Here is a 14,676-nt window from a genome sequence, read left to right as displayed (position 1 = left end):
TATCTTTATATAAATTGTATTCATAGTTTTATAGCCATAGTTTTTTGTTTTTATGCTTTTATCTTTTAAATTCTATACCAGCGTTAAGTGTTTTTTGCGATACCATTACAGTAATAAAGTATTCTCTATCTTTTTTTTACATTTATCAACAAGCTATATATTTTTATATTTCATGTTTCTGTCTAGCATCCTTTTGTTTCAACTTGTGAACTCCCTTTAGGATTTATTGTAAGGAAGGTCTAATGGGTAAAGTCCTTCAGCTTTTGTTTTCTGGAAAGTGTTTATTTCCCCTTCATTTAAAAAAATTTTTTAATATTTTTTAATATTTATTTATTTCTGAGAGAGAAAGAGAGCAGGAGTGGAGGAAAAGCAAAGAGAGACGGAGACACAGAATCCAAAGCAGGCTCCAGGCTCTGAGCTGTCAGCACAGAGCCCGACACGGGGCTTGAACCCACAAGCCATGAGATCATGACCTGAGCCAAAGTCAGATACTAAACCCACTGAGCCACCCAGGCGCCCCTCTTTCTTCTTCATTTTTGAAGGACAGTTTTTTCAGATATAATAATCTTGACTGGCAGGTTTTTCTTCTCTCAACACCTTGAATACATTGTCTCGCTCACCTTGAATATATTATCTCAGGTTTCTGCTGAGAAAACAGCGATAATCTTATGGGAGCTCCCTTGTATGTAGTGAGTTGCTTTTCTCTTGTTGTTTTCAAGATTCTTTGTCTTTGACTTTTGACAGTTTAATTATAATTTGTCTTGCTGTGAGCCTCTTTGGATTCATCATACTTAGAGACTACTGAGTGTCTCATACTTGAAATGGTATGTCTTGGTCATTATTTCTTTAATTAGCCACTCCACCCCTTTCTCTCTCTTTTTTCCTTCTGGAACTCCCATAATGTATACATTGGATAGCTTTATGATATCCTGTAAATCCCTTAGGCTTTCTTCACTTTTCTTCATTCTTGTTTGTTTTTGTTCCTCTGACTCAATAATCTCAAATAACTTGTCCTTGAGTTCACGGATTCTTCCTTGTTTGGTCAAGTGTGTCGTTGAACCCCTCTAATGAGTTTTTCAGTTCAGCTATTAAGTATTCTTCAACTCTGGAATTTCTGTTTGGTTCTTTTTTTATAGTTTTTATCTCTTTCTTGATATTCTCATTTTGTCCATGCATTATTTTCCTGATTTTTCTATAGTCTGGCTTTAAGCAGGGGGAAACCTTCAATAATCAACCTGGCTTGAGATTCTAGGACTTCTGAAAACCTTTTCGGTGGATGCAATTTCTCGGAGTTTGTGAGCTGATTTCCCAGTTAGAGGTTTGGTGGTTTTTTCTTCAGGGCCTCATATATCTCTTGCTCCCTCTGGTGTCTATCTGTGGTATTGCAGGTTCTCTCGTGGTGTAGCATAAAGCCACCCCACTCAGTAGCATCCAAAAGTATGTTGTGCTCAGTGACATCCAAAGTATTTTGTACTTAGCGGCATCAAAAGTATTTTGGCTCCCCATCAGTCATGTAGGACATAAACCAGTTCCTTGGGCAGCCCTCTGAAAATCCAGAATGTTTGATACATGTTCCAGTCTTTTCCCTGCCTTCCCCCTACCCCCCACAGAAAACCTGATCTGAGCTGTACTCATTTCTGGAGTTCCTATAAAGGTATTTTGGTCCATACTTTGTTGTTCAGTCACTGTCTCTGTTGGGGAGTAAAGACTGGGACTTCTTATTCCACCATCTTGTTGACATCACTGCCTCATCTCTTTCATGTAATGTGATATTTCATCAAATCTAAGCTAGTATCAATTATTAGACATATTCCAATTTTGGAGATGTTAAAATGGGGGAGAATAACCAATGGCAACAGTAAGACACCATCTGTGGTAAGATGTGCTACAGTCTTGTTATGGCAGAAACTCACTTCAGTAAGTCAATCAGAGAAAGACAAATATCATAGGATTTCACTCATATGTGGAATTTAAGAAACAAAACAAATGAACGTAGGGGAACGGAAGGAAAGATAAAATAAGATAAAAACAGAGGGAGGCAAACCATAGGAGACTCTTAAATATAGAGAACAAACTAGGGTTGCTGGAGGGGAAGTAGGTGAGGGGGATGGGCTAAATGCATGATGATGATGCACATTAAGGATGGTACTTGCTGGGATGAACACTGGGTGTTATATGTAAGTGATGAACCACTAAATTCTACTCACGAAACCAATACTACACTATATGTTAACTAACATGAATTTAAATAATAAGAATAAATCACACTCCCAAACTACCCCATAAGAAGGAAAGAAAGAAAGAAAGAAAGAAAGAAAGAAAGAAAGAAAGAAAGAGAAAGAAAAAGAAAAAGAAAGGAAAAGGAAAAAGGAAAAGGAAAAGAAAGAAGAAATTAACTCACTTCTAAGTATTAGGATGAAAAGTTAACTGCTATAAAAAAGAGACTCAACAAAGCAGTGGCTTAGAGTACAAAAAAATCTGTTTCTCTCTCAGTAATAGTTGTGAAGCATCTAGGCAGGTGAGTGGGATAGCACTGCTACATGCTAAGTTCAAAAACCCACTTCCTTTTATCCTGTTGTTCTGCCACCCACTAGGATGCAATATCTAGGACATAATTATACTAAAAATTATTCATTGTTTATCTGAAATTCAAATTTATTGGGGTGTCCTGTGTTTTATCTGGCAAATCAATACTAGCAAACTATATAGTCTGCAACTATCAAAGCTGGGTTCCCACAGGTTACAAAAAGTGAAAAGGGGGAAGAAAATGAACTGAAGGCATGCCTGCTCTTTCCTGAGGTCTAAGCCCAGAAGTGTCATGTACCATTTCTGCTCATTTTCCAATGATAAGAAGTTAAGTCATATGACTTATACCTAACTACAAACGAGGCTGGGAAACGTTGGTTAGTTAAGTGCTCCAAAAAAAAAAAAAAGGGTGAACAGATTTTGGAGGACAACTAGCAGTCTTCATCATAAGAACTTCCAGGATTGATCTTCTAGGTGCTTTATTTCTTCTTTCCTTATCTTTGTATTTTTGCTCTACATTGTAGGGGCTTTTCTTGATTTTATCTTCCAAGTGGTCTCTTGAATATCTTAATTTAGCTGTCATATGTTTAATTTTCCAAAGGTATTTCCTATTTTCCAACTGGTCCTTGCCACTAATGACCTTTCTTGTTTTATGGAGGCAGTAACTTCCCAGATCTTCCTGAAGATATAACTAGAATTTTTAAAGATTTTACTGTTACATTATAACTTTCTGTTGTCTGGAGTCACTTACTCTGTTTCCCCTTCTCTCTTTCATGCTTCTAGCTGTCTTCATAACTCTGGTCCTCCTGGTTGCCTGTTTATGGAATGACAGATCTAGTTGGTTAATCTCAGTAATTGAGTTGGCTCCCTCAGTTGCTGTGTATTTCCTCTGTTGCTCTATGCTTCCCTGAGAGGTCACCCCCTTGAACAGGAAAGCTGAGTGGGGTCTTCTGGGAGGTTTTTCTGTAGTGTGAGTGGATGGGTTGTTGGGGGATGAGGTAGGGAGAGGGTTTGTAAATGTCACAATGACAAAAGTTTTATTCTGGGGTATCAACACTATATGAAACACCAGATTTGATTTCTATAGAATGAGCCTTCTGGGGTCTTGCCGTGTACGTTTTATTTTTGTCTGGAGGTAAGTGCTAGTTACTCTCCATTCTAGACGTAAGAGGGAGGTGACTGGTGCAGCTGCACAGACTTTCTATGGAGAGTATAGTTTCTAGACCCACTCCTCCTGTCTGTCATCAGTACCTGCCAACCATGAACTCAGAGCCTCTCTGTGGTTTTGCCGGGAAGACTGGCTCTCATTTCCATGCCTGAGTTCTGGGCCATGGCTTCCTCCCACTCTGCTGAGCCATCAGTGTGTGTCATCTACTTTTAGAAACTGTTGGAGGTCTGCACCTGCCACTCCTCTTCCCTGCCATTCTCTTTGCTGTTATGTGTTTCTATTCCTTTTCAGTTATCTTAGCCAGGTCTCAGAAGGAAGGAGAAACAATCACTTGAGCTCAGACCAGAGTCTTGAACCTTTAATATGCTTACCTACTTTGTGAATCTCCAAGGGTATTTGTTGGTTTATTTTTGCAACTACTTTATGGGTTAGGCATATGCTGTTAAATGGTGAGGCCTTTGTTCTGCTGAGCTCCTTGATGTGTTTGTGTACGCAGATTGGCATCAGGGGCTGAGAAAAGCCAAACAGCTTTTTATTATGGAGTAAAACAATCTGCAGTTTCCAGAGCAGTTGGGAGAGAGAGGATAAGGACAGCGATGGGAGGAAAGAGGAGAGGAAGCTAGTGACATGCCATGATGGGAACCCCTCCCCAAAACTGCCAATCTCTCAAAGGGATTCTAAACTTACAGAATGCTTGTTGTTCTGGGGAAGCCAGTGAAGATGCTCAGTTCTGTGACAGGGGCTGATGGGGACAAAACAGAGACTTGCACAGACCATAGGAACCTCAGGCAAGAGGCCGTGAGAGCATGAGTTCCAGGGATCTGCAGGAATTGGGTGGAGGGTTTGGACTTTCCATCCTGTGGAATTGGCAAGACTCTGAGGTAATCGTACAGAATTCTCTGTGGGTCAGGAGGGCCCCCAACTGGCACCTGGCATGTTTCCAACGTACCTGACCCCTTTAGTTCACCCTCCACACTAGCTTGAATGATCACACCGTTCGCCTGCTTGAAAATTCCGTTGTCTACAGCCCACAACTTTTTATCCTGGCATCCAACAGCCTTCACCATCTAGTCCCTCCCTTACCATCATCTCCTCCTCACACAGGCCGCTCTGATTACGTTAAACATTTCACTGTTCCTTAAAACACTGCCATTTCCCTTCCATCTGAAATAACCTTCCTCTTCTTTGCCTGAGTAAACATCTATTCATTCTTTAAGACCAGACTCAATCATTGTCTCACCTTTTCCTTCCCTCCAAAGAGCTAGCCATTCCCACCTGTGTTCCCCCAATACCTTGTTCTGAGCAGAGTTTCTCTTCCTCTGAGTTCCCTGCAGGAAGGACTGTCTTATTCAATTTTGGACTCCAATGTCCAGTTCAGGCCAGCGTAAGGCCCTCCCCTGTGCTCCTACTGCACCCTGGGTACAACCATAATGACCCATATCATCCTGCACTGTAACCCTAGGTTTTTGTGCCCATCTCCTGCACTCAGAGAATGAAGGAGAAAATTAGGGAAGTTAACAAAAAAGGAAGTCACAGAGTGAATAAATGGACTAGTCAGGATTCAAAAGTCTGGGCCAGTGCAGAAACCATAACCTATAAACTTGGTCAAAAAGGGGCAAATGAGATTGGCAAGTCATGTCCCAACATCAAAGCAAGTGCCTCGAGCACTGGTCCTGGGTTTTACTGGCAGCAGAGATTCCCAGAAAGTCACAGCAACTGTTACTAAGGCTCTATGTTAAGTCTGGAAGGATACCAAGCTCCCCAGACAGGGGACCAGTAGACCTAGCTTGGTAGTGAGTATAATGAAGAGCTTGGCCTTGGAATCATAAATACCTGATTTGAATCCCAGCATAGCCATTAAGTCAGGTCATTTAACATCTCAGAATTTTCTCATCTTAAAAATAGGGAGAGGTGCCTGGGTGGCTCAGTGGGTTAAGCATCCTACTCTTAATTTCGGCTGTCATGATCTCACGGCTGTGGGCTCGAGCCTCATGTTGGGCTCCACACTGAGTGAGGACCCTGCTTAAGATTCTCTCTCTCCTTCCCCCTGCTCATGAGCTCTCTCTCTAAATTAAAAAAATAATAACAGTAAGTTAAATAAATAAAAATGTTTTTAAAAAATATGGATACTACTACCTTACAGGATAGTTGTGGAGATCAGAGGTAACAGGTGCCCAAGAACGGGTGCTCGGTGGTGTTTGATGGCAACTTTAATTACTAGGGAGTGTGCCAATTCATACATACAAGTTTGGGTGACTATATGTTTAAAATATTTTGTACGCAGATTTTGAAGAAGCAGAAAGATGTATATGAAATAAAAGTGCTTTGTCAAATATAAACACATTATTTCAAAGGGATACATGCCCCTCTATGCTTATAGCAGCACTGTTTGCAATAGCCAAGATATGGAAGCAGCACAAGTGTGTATCAGCTGATGAGTGGATAAAGAAGGTGTGGTATATACAGTGGAATATTATTCAGCCATGAAAAAGAATGAAATCTTGGGGCGCCTGGGTGGCTCAGTCAGTTGGGCGTCACGACTTCGGCTCAGGTCATGATCTCGCGGTTTGTGAGTTCAAGCTCCACATTGGGCTGTGCTGTCAGCACAGAGCTTGTTTCAGATCCTCTGCCCCGTCTCTGCCTTGCCCCTGCTTGTGCTCTCTCAAAATTAAATAAAAAACATTAAAAAAATAAAATAAAATCTTGCCATCTGCAATGACATGCATGAAGCCAGAGAGTATAATTCTAAGTGAAATAAATCAGAGAAAGACAAATACCGTATGATCTCACTCATATGTGAAATTCAAGAAATAAAACAAACAAGCAAAAGGAAAAAAGAGAGAGAGACAAACCAAGAAACAGATTGTTAACTGTAGAGAACAAACTGAAGGTCACACAAGGGGAGGTGCGTGGGAGGATGGGTGAAACAAGTGATGAGGATTAAGGAGTGTCCTTGTCGTGACGAGCACCAGGTGATTAAAATAAAAACTTTTTAAAAAGTACTTTGGAAACTGTAGTGTCCTACAAATGTCAGGGAATCATTTGGAAAGTCTTCTTTTATAGTTGGAATACAGGCTTTGGGTTTAGGCAGAAGTAGGTGGAGTCCTGCCCCTGCGACTTACTTGCCATGTGATCTTGGGCAAGTCACTTTCTGGCAGCCTGTTTCTCCTTCTGTCAAATGTGGGTACTTCTTACTTCCCAGGGTTACGTGAGAATTCAACATAATGAGTACAAAGCTGCTAGCACATCCGTCTCTGGCTGGGTGGCAGGATCCCATGTGATAGGTCAGGTCACAGACGGTGCCAGTTTTAAGCCTGGTACCAGAATCACATTCTGGCAATTGGCTACAAATGAAGAGGGCCTCTCAGTCTGGAAGAGCAGGACCTGATCGGCAAGAGATGTAGAGAAGGGTCTTCTTTATGTGTTGGAGGAAATCTGGGTGAATGTTCAACTGCCGTCAGAAAACATGGAAATCTGGCATGTGGAGCCAGGCCGAAACCAGGAGGGCAGGAAGCTGGGCAGGATCCCCACCAAGCTGTCCCAGCCTTGGGAACTAAACCATTGCTACAAAAGGCAAAGAAAGACCCTCATCATGGGTTCATCCCAGCCCTCACCCCTACTCCCCAACACTTATCACTTTTCCTAGACACAAATAAATGTCAATCAAGAATCTAAGGGAGGAAAGGTTCTCATACTTGGCACTGACTTCCCACAGAGCAAATGAACCAGGGCCGCACCAGAAGGCCCCACTAGCTCCCATTTCCAGGGACTCGCTTGGTCCCAGGCCGGCCCCGTAAGTGGATCCTCCTTCAGAAGCCAGTAGGTGCATGTAATGAAAAGAGCGTCAGTTCAGAATCAAGGGAGGCCCAAGTGTGAACTCTGGCTCCACCACATACCTGCTGTGTAACTTCACAGCAATTGACTTCACTTCTCCTCACTTGTTTCCTCATCTTATTCCCTTGAGCAAATGTCAATGACACAAAGATGTAATGTGACCTATAGAATCTATAGCATATGTGGGTTCCTCCTGCCTTCCTGCTCAAAGGCCCCAGAGACTCAGCCTGCTTTCCTCTGCTTTTCAGAGCAGCCACCCATTCTGTCTTTCCTGGAATTCAACCCCCTTCCAGAGAGGCTGCAGCATGGCCGCCTCCCCAGCTCCCACTTCCTTGATGCCCCAAATAAGTACACAGGTCCTTTTCATTGAAGAGTTTTACTGCTAATCACTCCGGGAACAGATGGAGGTGGGGTGGGGGGAACAAGTCACAAACATGGGGGACTGTGAAGGTCCCTAGATCAAGGCTCCCTGAGGGCTTCCCTTTCATTCCTAAGGCAGGGCCAGACCTCTTCTCCAGGCCAAGGAGGCCCCTTCCATTGGGAAGGCTGCTCCCCCCAACACAGGTGGGGCCCAGCAGATGGGAACTGGCAGCCACTGCAATGTGCCCCGAGCATTTCATACACAATTCCGAGGACCTTCAGACAGTGATGCCACCTCACAGGGACTTCCTCAAAGGCCAGGGGATGATTGCCCTAATGATACGAGCATGTGCCAAGCCTATCCTACTTCTCGTTCATCCCACGGAGATGAAGCCAAGACTGGATCCTCCCACTTTCCAAGGCAAGAAATTGGCCTGGAAAGGGGCAGGGATTTTTACTCAAGGGTCCCTTCTCAGGACTTCCTGGAGATCCTGGCTTCAGAGGCAACAGGAAACCATTCTCCAAAGTGGGAGGAGGGGCTTGAGGTCAAGGGGGCAGCAGCAGATCCTACAGATCTTCCTACACTAGGCTGGGGTCTGTCTCTCTCTCTCTCTCTCTCTTTCTCCCTCATTGTCCTTCAGCTGGCGTCTTTCCCAGCCTGCTCTCCCATGTGCGTTTTCTGGTGGCGGATAAGGTTGGAGCTCCGGGAGAAGTGTTTCCCACACAGAGTGCACCAGTAGGGCTTCTCCCCTCTGTGGGTCCTCTGGTGTGCTCCAAAGTTGGAGATGTCGCTGAAGGTCCGCCCACACTCGGTGCACTCATAGGGCCTCTCGCCCGTGTGCGTGCGGTGGTGCACGCCGAAGCTGGAGCTGTTGCTGAAGCTCTTGCCGCACTCACAGCAGATGTAGGGCGCTGGCTCCAGGTGCGTCCGGTGATGCACCGCCAGCGTGGCACTCTGGCTGAAGCTCTTGCCACAGAGGTCACAGCGGTACGGCCGCTTGCCCAGGTGATCTTGTTGGTGCGTAGTAAGGTCTGAGCGTCGCCGAAAGCTCTCCTGACACTTGGGACATTTGTAGTGCTTCTCTTCCAGGTGGATCCGCTCGTGCCTGATGCGGTTGGAGCTTCTCGAGAAGCTCTTGCCACATTCAGAACACTTGTAAGGTTTCTCGCCGGTGTGGATCCGCTGGTGTGTTCTCAGGTTGGAGGTATTATTGAAGGTTTTGCCACACTGGGCACATATAAAGGGCTTCTCGTCGATCTCGGGCCTTGGGTGAGCCATGGGGCCCCCGGGTTCTCTGGCGGGGTCGGTGACTTTCTGCAACGGTTTTTTTGGGTGGATCTCTTGTGGACCTTCTGACAGGCTCTCTTGCTCATGCTCCTTCTCTCCATCTGGGATCCGAAAACCCTCCGAGTCCTTCACTCTCCAAGGCTTACCCCATTCCCCTTCCTCAGGCAGGTGCTGTTCTGGATTCTGCTCCTTCTCCTTCTCACTGCCCATTTCTGAACCCTGAGAATGAACACAAATGGCCAACACCTTTATTCCTTGGTGTTGGGTCAGGCTAGACCACAGGGAATCTTGTTCTAGTAAAGGGGTGTACACCTTCCCCAGGGAACCATCCATTAGAAATAACCTCAATTAACTGGAATACTTGGATGCAATGCCTTTACTTACTAACTTTCAAGTTACAAACTTCCACAGATGTTTAAAGCTGCCCATCAGAGTAAAGAGGCATCAGCTTTGTCTATGCCCAACAGATACCTGTGCAACGCAAATGTCACTTTTCTCAATATCATTGAAAAATGACAGTCTAGACTATAATTCATGTACAAATAAAGGAGCTCCCATTTGGGTAAAATTCCATTTTCCTGCCTAACTCTAAGCTAACTAAAACTACTTTTATGGTGATCTCTTTTGAAAACACTTCCTGAAAAGTTTCCATTTCCCTGCTTTCAGAATGAACAGAATAGAACCTCTCATTCTTGAGGCTCTCCTAACTGTGTACAAGGCCCAGCATGATTCCTCTTAAACATTCCGCCACCCTTCCCCTCCCCGGAATTCACCCTAACCTAGCAACTAACGGTTAACGTCTGGGCCCTCCAAGACCTACTGCAGGGTCTGGGCCGTGTGCTCTGATTGGTCAATGCCCACTTCCTCTCTCCAACACCATATACAACCACATACACAGGCCATATACACACACAGCCATACTCACATACCAGACACACTCAACCACATTCTCACACCATATACACATACCACACACAGCCACATACACAGACATGCATACCACATATAGCCACATACAGCCCATGTACATACATAGCCCTCCCAAGCATGTAGCCACATACATGGCTACACAATCACAAATACAGCTCTACTGTCACACCACACAAAATCACACACACTCACATGCTATGTACAAAGACACACCGACACTGGGGTGCCTGGGTGGCACAGTCTGTCAAGCGTCTTGATCTCAGCTCAGGTCATGATCTCACAGTTCGTGAGTTCAAGCCCCACATCAGGTTCAACGCTGATGGTGCAGAGCCTGCTTGGGATTCTGTTTCTCCTTCTCTTTGCTCCTCCCCCGCTTGTGCTCTCTCTGTCTCTCTCAAAATAAATAAATAAACTTTGAAAATAATAAAAATTTTTAAAAGTTAAAACAAAACAAAACAAAACAAAAAAACAAGACAAACAGACACAAACCACATTCCTCACACACACACAGCGCCAACTTATGCAAACATCGGTAAATGCTTGCTCAGCTGCGCAGACTCCTCTGCATTCCTATAGCCCAGAACAGGGGACGAGGGATGAAGTACTTCTGCTGGGCGTGGGGTTTCCTCTGGGCCCCAAAGCAATAGCAGCACTTCAGAAGGTGCAGTGGGCCGGCGGAGATACTGCGGGCGGACACGAGCAAGGGATGAGGGTGGGAGCGAGACTGAAAGGACAGCGATGGTAGAAAATGACAGACCGAGGATTCCTTCAAGTCAGCAAGTACTTCTGGAACACACAACAGCCGTAACGGAAGGGGCGCTGACTGTATTTAGGGTCGTATCCCGATGGTGGCACACAGTACAGAACTGGGCAAATCACTCGAGCACCGGGAGCCTCAACTCCCACATCACTAACCCTGTGACACCTGCCTATCCTGCATGCCTACGGCGTGCTCAGCATGCTATGTGGCAGCAAATGACAGCTACCGTTACCACGGTTGAGGACAATGGGTTCCAGAGACAGGCCCGGCCTTTACTCAACCCATTCAACAAATATATCTTAAGGACCTACTAGATATGACTGCTGCTACTTTAGGAATTTGGGTTACATTAGAAGAACAAAGACCTTGTCCCCCATGGGACTTAGGAGGACACCGTGTCCTGGCCCTGCAGAGAACACAAGAATGAAAAAGATCCCTTATGTGATCTTGTTAGGAAAGAAAAAATGTTTCTAATTAAAAAAATGGTACAAGGCAAAAAATGTACAAGGTACACTAAAAAAATTGTACAATTAAATTAATTGTACCAATTAAAAAAATGGTACAAGGTAAAATGTACAATATGGACAGAGCCTCAAATCTTTGAGTGGAGGCCAGCAAATTTTTCTGGAAGGGGCCAGACAGTAAATATTTGGGGCCATAGGATCTCTGTGGCAACTACTCAACTCTGCTGTTGTATCGTAAAAGCAGCCACAGACAATACAAAAATGAATGAGTGTGGCTGTGTTCCAATAAAACTTTAAGACAAAAGGAGCTGAACTATAGTTTCCCAGTCCTTGTTTGAGAGTGTTTCTTGAAGAATCTAGATAAGGGAGGTGAAGGAGGCTTGCTTTGCTTTCAAAAATGCAAGTAAACATCAAAAACAATTTATTCCTTGACACTTATTTAGTTTTGACAATCCTTTTAAAAATTACAACCCCGTTCCCACATTCCCATCCCCCTACTCCACAGAACTTCTCACCTGCGAACATTCTATTTATTTATTATGTCAATTATTTAGTGTCTGCCTCCCCTTGCTAAAACAGAAGTCCTGTGAGGGATGGGGTCTTTGTTCCTAAAGCACTGACAGTCATATCTAGTAGGTCCTTAATAAATATTTGTTGAAAGAGTTGAGTGAAGGCCAGGCCTGTCTCCAGAACCCATTTCAGGCTTGCTTGTGTCTGTTTCTGTTCCTCAGGAATCTCTTGATTCCTGCCCACTTCCACCTTTATGCAAACACAGACTGTTTGTCTGTACTTGCTTTTACAGTGATTTGCAATTATCTTTTAACATTATCTGGCTTCACTAGAAATTTATAAGTCATTGGAAAGGAGGGACTAGGTCACTTTGGAAATCTCTCTTCAGCACAAGGCAGTGCTCAAATGTTTTTTGAATGTATGAGTGAAAGGATGTGATCTGAATTCAAGCCCCAGCCCTGCCCACCCTACCTAGGGCTCTAGTACCTCTGTCTATGCAGGGGGCGACATGGCCCCCTCTCACTTCCAATCCTGCTCTTCTGAGCACCTATAATGTACCAAGCTCTGACTCGCCTCAGGACTGAATGCTGGATCAAAAGAAGAGCAAAAAGATTTAGGATTATGGTTACTACCCTCAGTTTATGGCACAGTTCAGGGAAACAGGCCATGAACTCCAGAAACTGTCATATGGTATAGAAGGTTAAGTTCTAAGGGGACAGGAACTGTGCCTCAGTCACCTTTGTACCGTTCCTCAATGCCTCGCACAGCACCTGGCACATTATACAGGAACCGATAATAAAAGTCCACATTTTTTTAAGCTGATACTAAATGCTAGGCCCTGGGCTGAACACTATATACAAATCATGGCATTTCATTTACACAACTTATTTTAGAGACGAGGAAACTGAGGCTCAGAGAAATTGTCACTTGCCCAAGGGCACACAGCAAGTGAGTAGCAAAACTGGGACTTATGCCCATCACTCCAAAGCCAGTGCTTTTAAGCCTGACACTAGTATTGGAGAGAAATGAGGGAGAGTGGGAGGTGGGGAGGGAAGGGAAGGAGGAAGGAGTAAGAACAGTGCCACAGGAGTTCAGGAGTTCAGGTGACACTCGCATGGCTCCCTGAAGAGATCAAGGACGAGCTGCTAAATGGAAAAGGAGGCATCTGAGCTAGGACTTACAGGATAGGTGAGCAAGATTGGGACTTACAGAGAGATGGGGAGACCACCATCTACTAAGAACACAGTGACAAGTAAGGTACAGATACACTTTCAGGTCACATTTCAAAGATTTGGGGGAGAGAAGGGCCCATCAGTCTTGGCTTCCCAGGAGGCCCAGGGGTACAGGGAGGATCTGAGGTGGGAGACACTGGGGGCAGTGGTGAAGCGACCAGGACTAAGAAATAAGAGCCAAGCAGATGGGGCTGGTGATCACAGATGCTGAAGGTCAAGGGCTTGGGTTAGAGGGAAGGGGCTAAGCTGGAAAGTGGTCTGAAGGGTCAAAGTTCGGGGTCTTTAGGGTCAAGTCAAGGGGTAGGGGGTGGGAGGTAATGGGGAGAGAAGAGCTTGGAAAGACCAGGGACAAGGTGTTGAACAACAGGGAAATGTATCGGGGAGCTGCATAACGGGTCAGTTAGAGGAGGCCATAGGGGTCCGAGGGTCCGAGGAGATGACCTGGGGAGAGGAGGCACAGGCTGCAATCAGAGGTGTCAGGGGGCGGGAGCCAGGAGGCTGGGTTGTAAGTAGCGGGGAGAAGCCGATGGAGTCGAGGATACGCGCCTCCCAGAGGACAGGAGCTGGGTTCTGAGTAGCGGACTGGCTTGGGCGGGAGGCTAGGGAGATGGGGAGGGGCTGGCCCCAAAAGTATGGCCAGTGCCAGGGGGGGCTGGACTGAAAGGCCAACAGGAGGGCCTGAAATAAGGGCTGAGGCCAGCCGCCTGGCCGCGCGGGCCAGGGGCGGGGGCCAGGGGTCGGGGAGGGGGGGACCACCGGGTCCCATTTGCTCCCCACTGGGTCCAGGGAGCAAAGCCACAGCCTCTAATTCCCGGGAGAGAGGGAAGGGGCCATGCTCAGAGTTCCCCACAAAGCCGTATCCGCCTCCCCCGCGACCTCGGGCCCACCCAGGACCCACCTCGCTCCCGCCGCTCGATCAGGGACAGCGCTGCCTCTGTCGGCCGGGGGAGGAGCCGGAGCCGGAACCCAGAGAGGACCCGCCCTACACCTCCAGGATTGGGTCCTGAGGAGGATCCTTCATTCCCACTGGCTGTATTGGCTGCCACAAGGCAAGAAACCCAGGCGGGCTCGCCAATAAGCTTTGGTCTCGAACAAAGCCTGCTGGGAGTTGTAGTCCTGAGGAAGAGCGTAGACTCCGAGAAGAAATTTGCGAAGTTTAGAACTGAGCAAGTGGAGACCGTGTTCCCTTCCAAGGTCGTCGGATCTCCTTCTACGCTCACACGAGAAAAACCCAACGTAGTTTTAACCACGCGTCTGGGAAGTAATTGAAAACCTAGAGCTAGCCTACATGACCTCCAAGTGTCATGAACTCAGTTTCTTCTTTACTTTGAATTGGTGACCCTTGGTCCTGTAGACATCCGTGAAGCCTTGAATTCCGCGCTTCACGCGAGGTTTATCCTTAAAATCAAAGGATTGTAGAACTAGAAGGGATTTTAAAGATCCACTAACCCAATCCGCTTGTGAGAAGTTAGACGTTTCCTGTGCAAGGAGCTGCCTCTGGGTCTCCCAACGCTCCTGCACAGGGATTTTTTTTTCTCGGTCCTACATAGATAAACCTGGCATTCCTCAATCCGACACAATACAACTTCTAAGGTATCCAGGAT

At 45.8% G+C, this 14,676-nt stretch overlaps 1 protein-coding gene across 1 annotated transcript; it reads right to left on the bottom strand.

Moving 5' to 3' along the window:
* Positions 1 to 7,888: 7,888 nt before the first annotated feature.
* Positions 7,889 to 14,121, bottom strand: ZNF691 (zinc finger protein 691). Its single transcript, XM_027059464.2, has 2 exons — positions 13,971 to 14,121; positions 7,889 to 9,395 (listed from the first exon to the last, which is right to left on the bottom strand). Exon 2 carries the CDS (start codon positions 9,384 to 9,386, stop codon positions 8,526 to 8,528), a length of 861 nt encoding a protein of 286 aa, XP_026915265.1. The 5' UTR covers positions 9,387 to 9,395; positions 13,971 to 14,121; the 3' UTR covers positions 7,889 to 8,525.
* Between the last annotated feature and the right edge of the window lie 555 nt (positions 14,122 to 14,676).

This window comes from Acinonyx jubatus, chromosome C1, assembly GCF_027475565.1.
Source record: "Acinonyx jubatus isolate Ajub_Pintada_27869175 chromosome C1, VMU_Ajub_asm_v1.0, whole genome shotgun sequence".
Classification (NCBI taxonomy): Eukaryota; Metazoa; Chordata; class Mammalia; order Carnivora; family Felidae; genus Acinonyx; species Acinonyx jubatus.
Note: the sequence above shows the minus strand (reverse complement) of the source record. Positions and strands in the feature narration are given on the sequence as shown.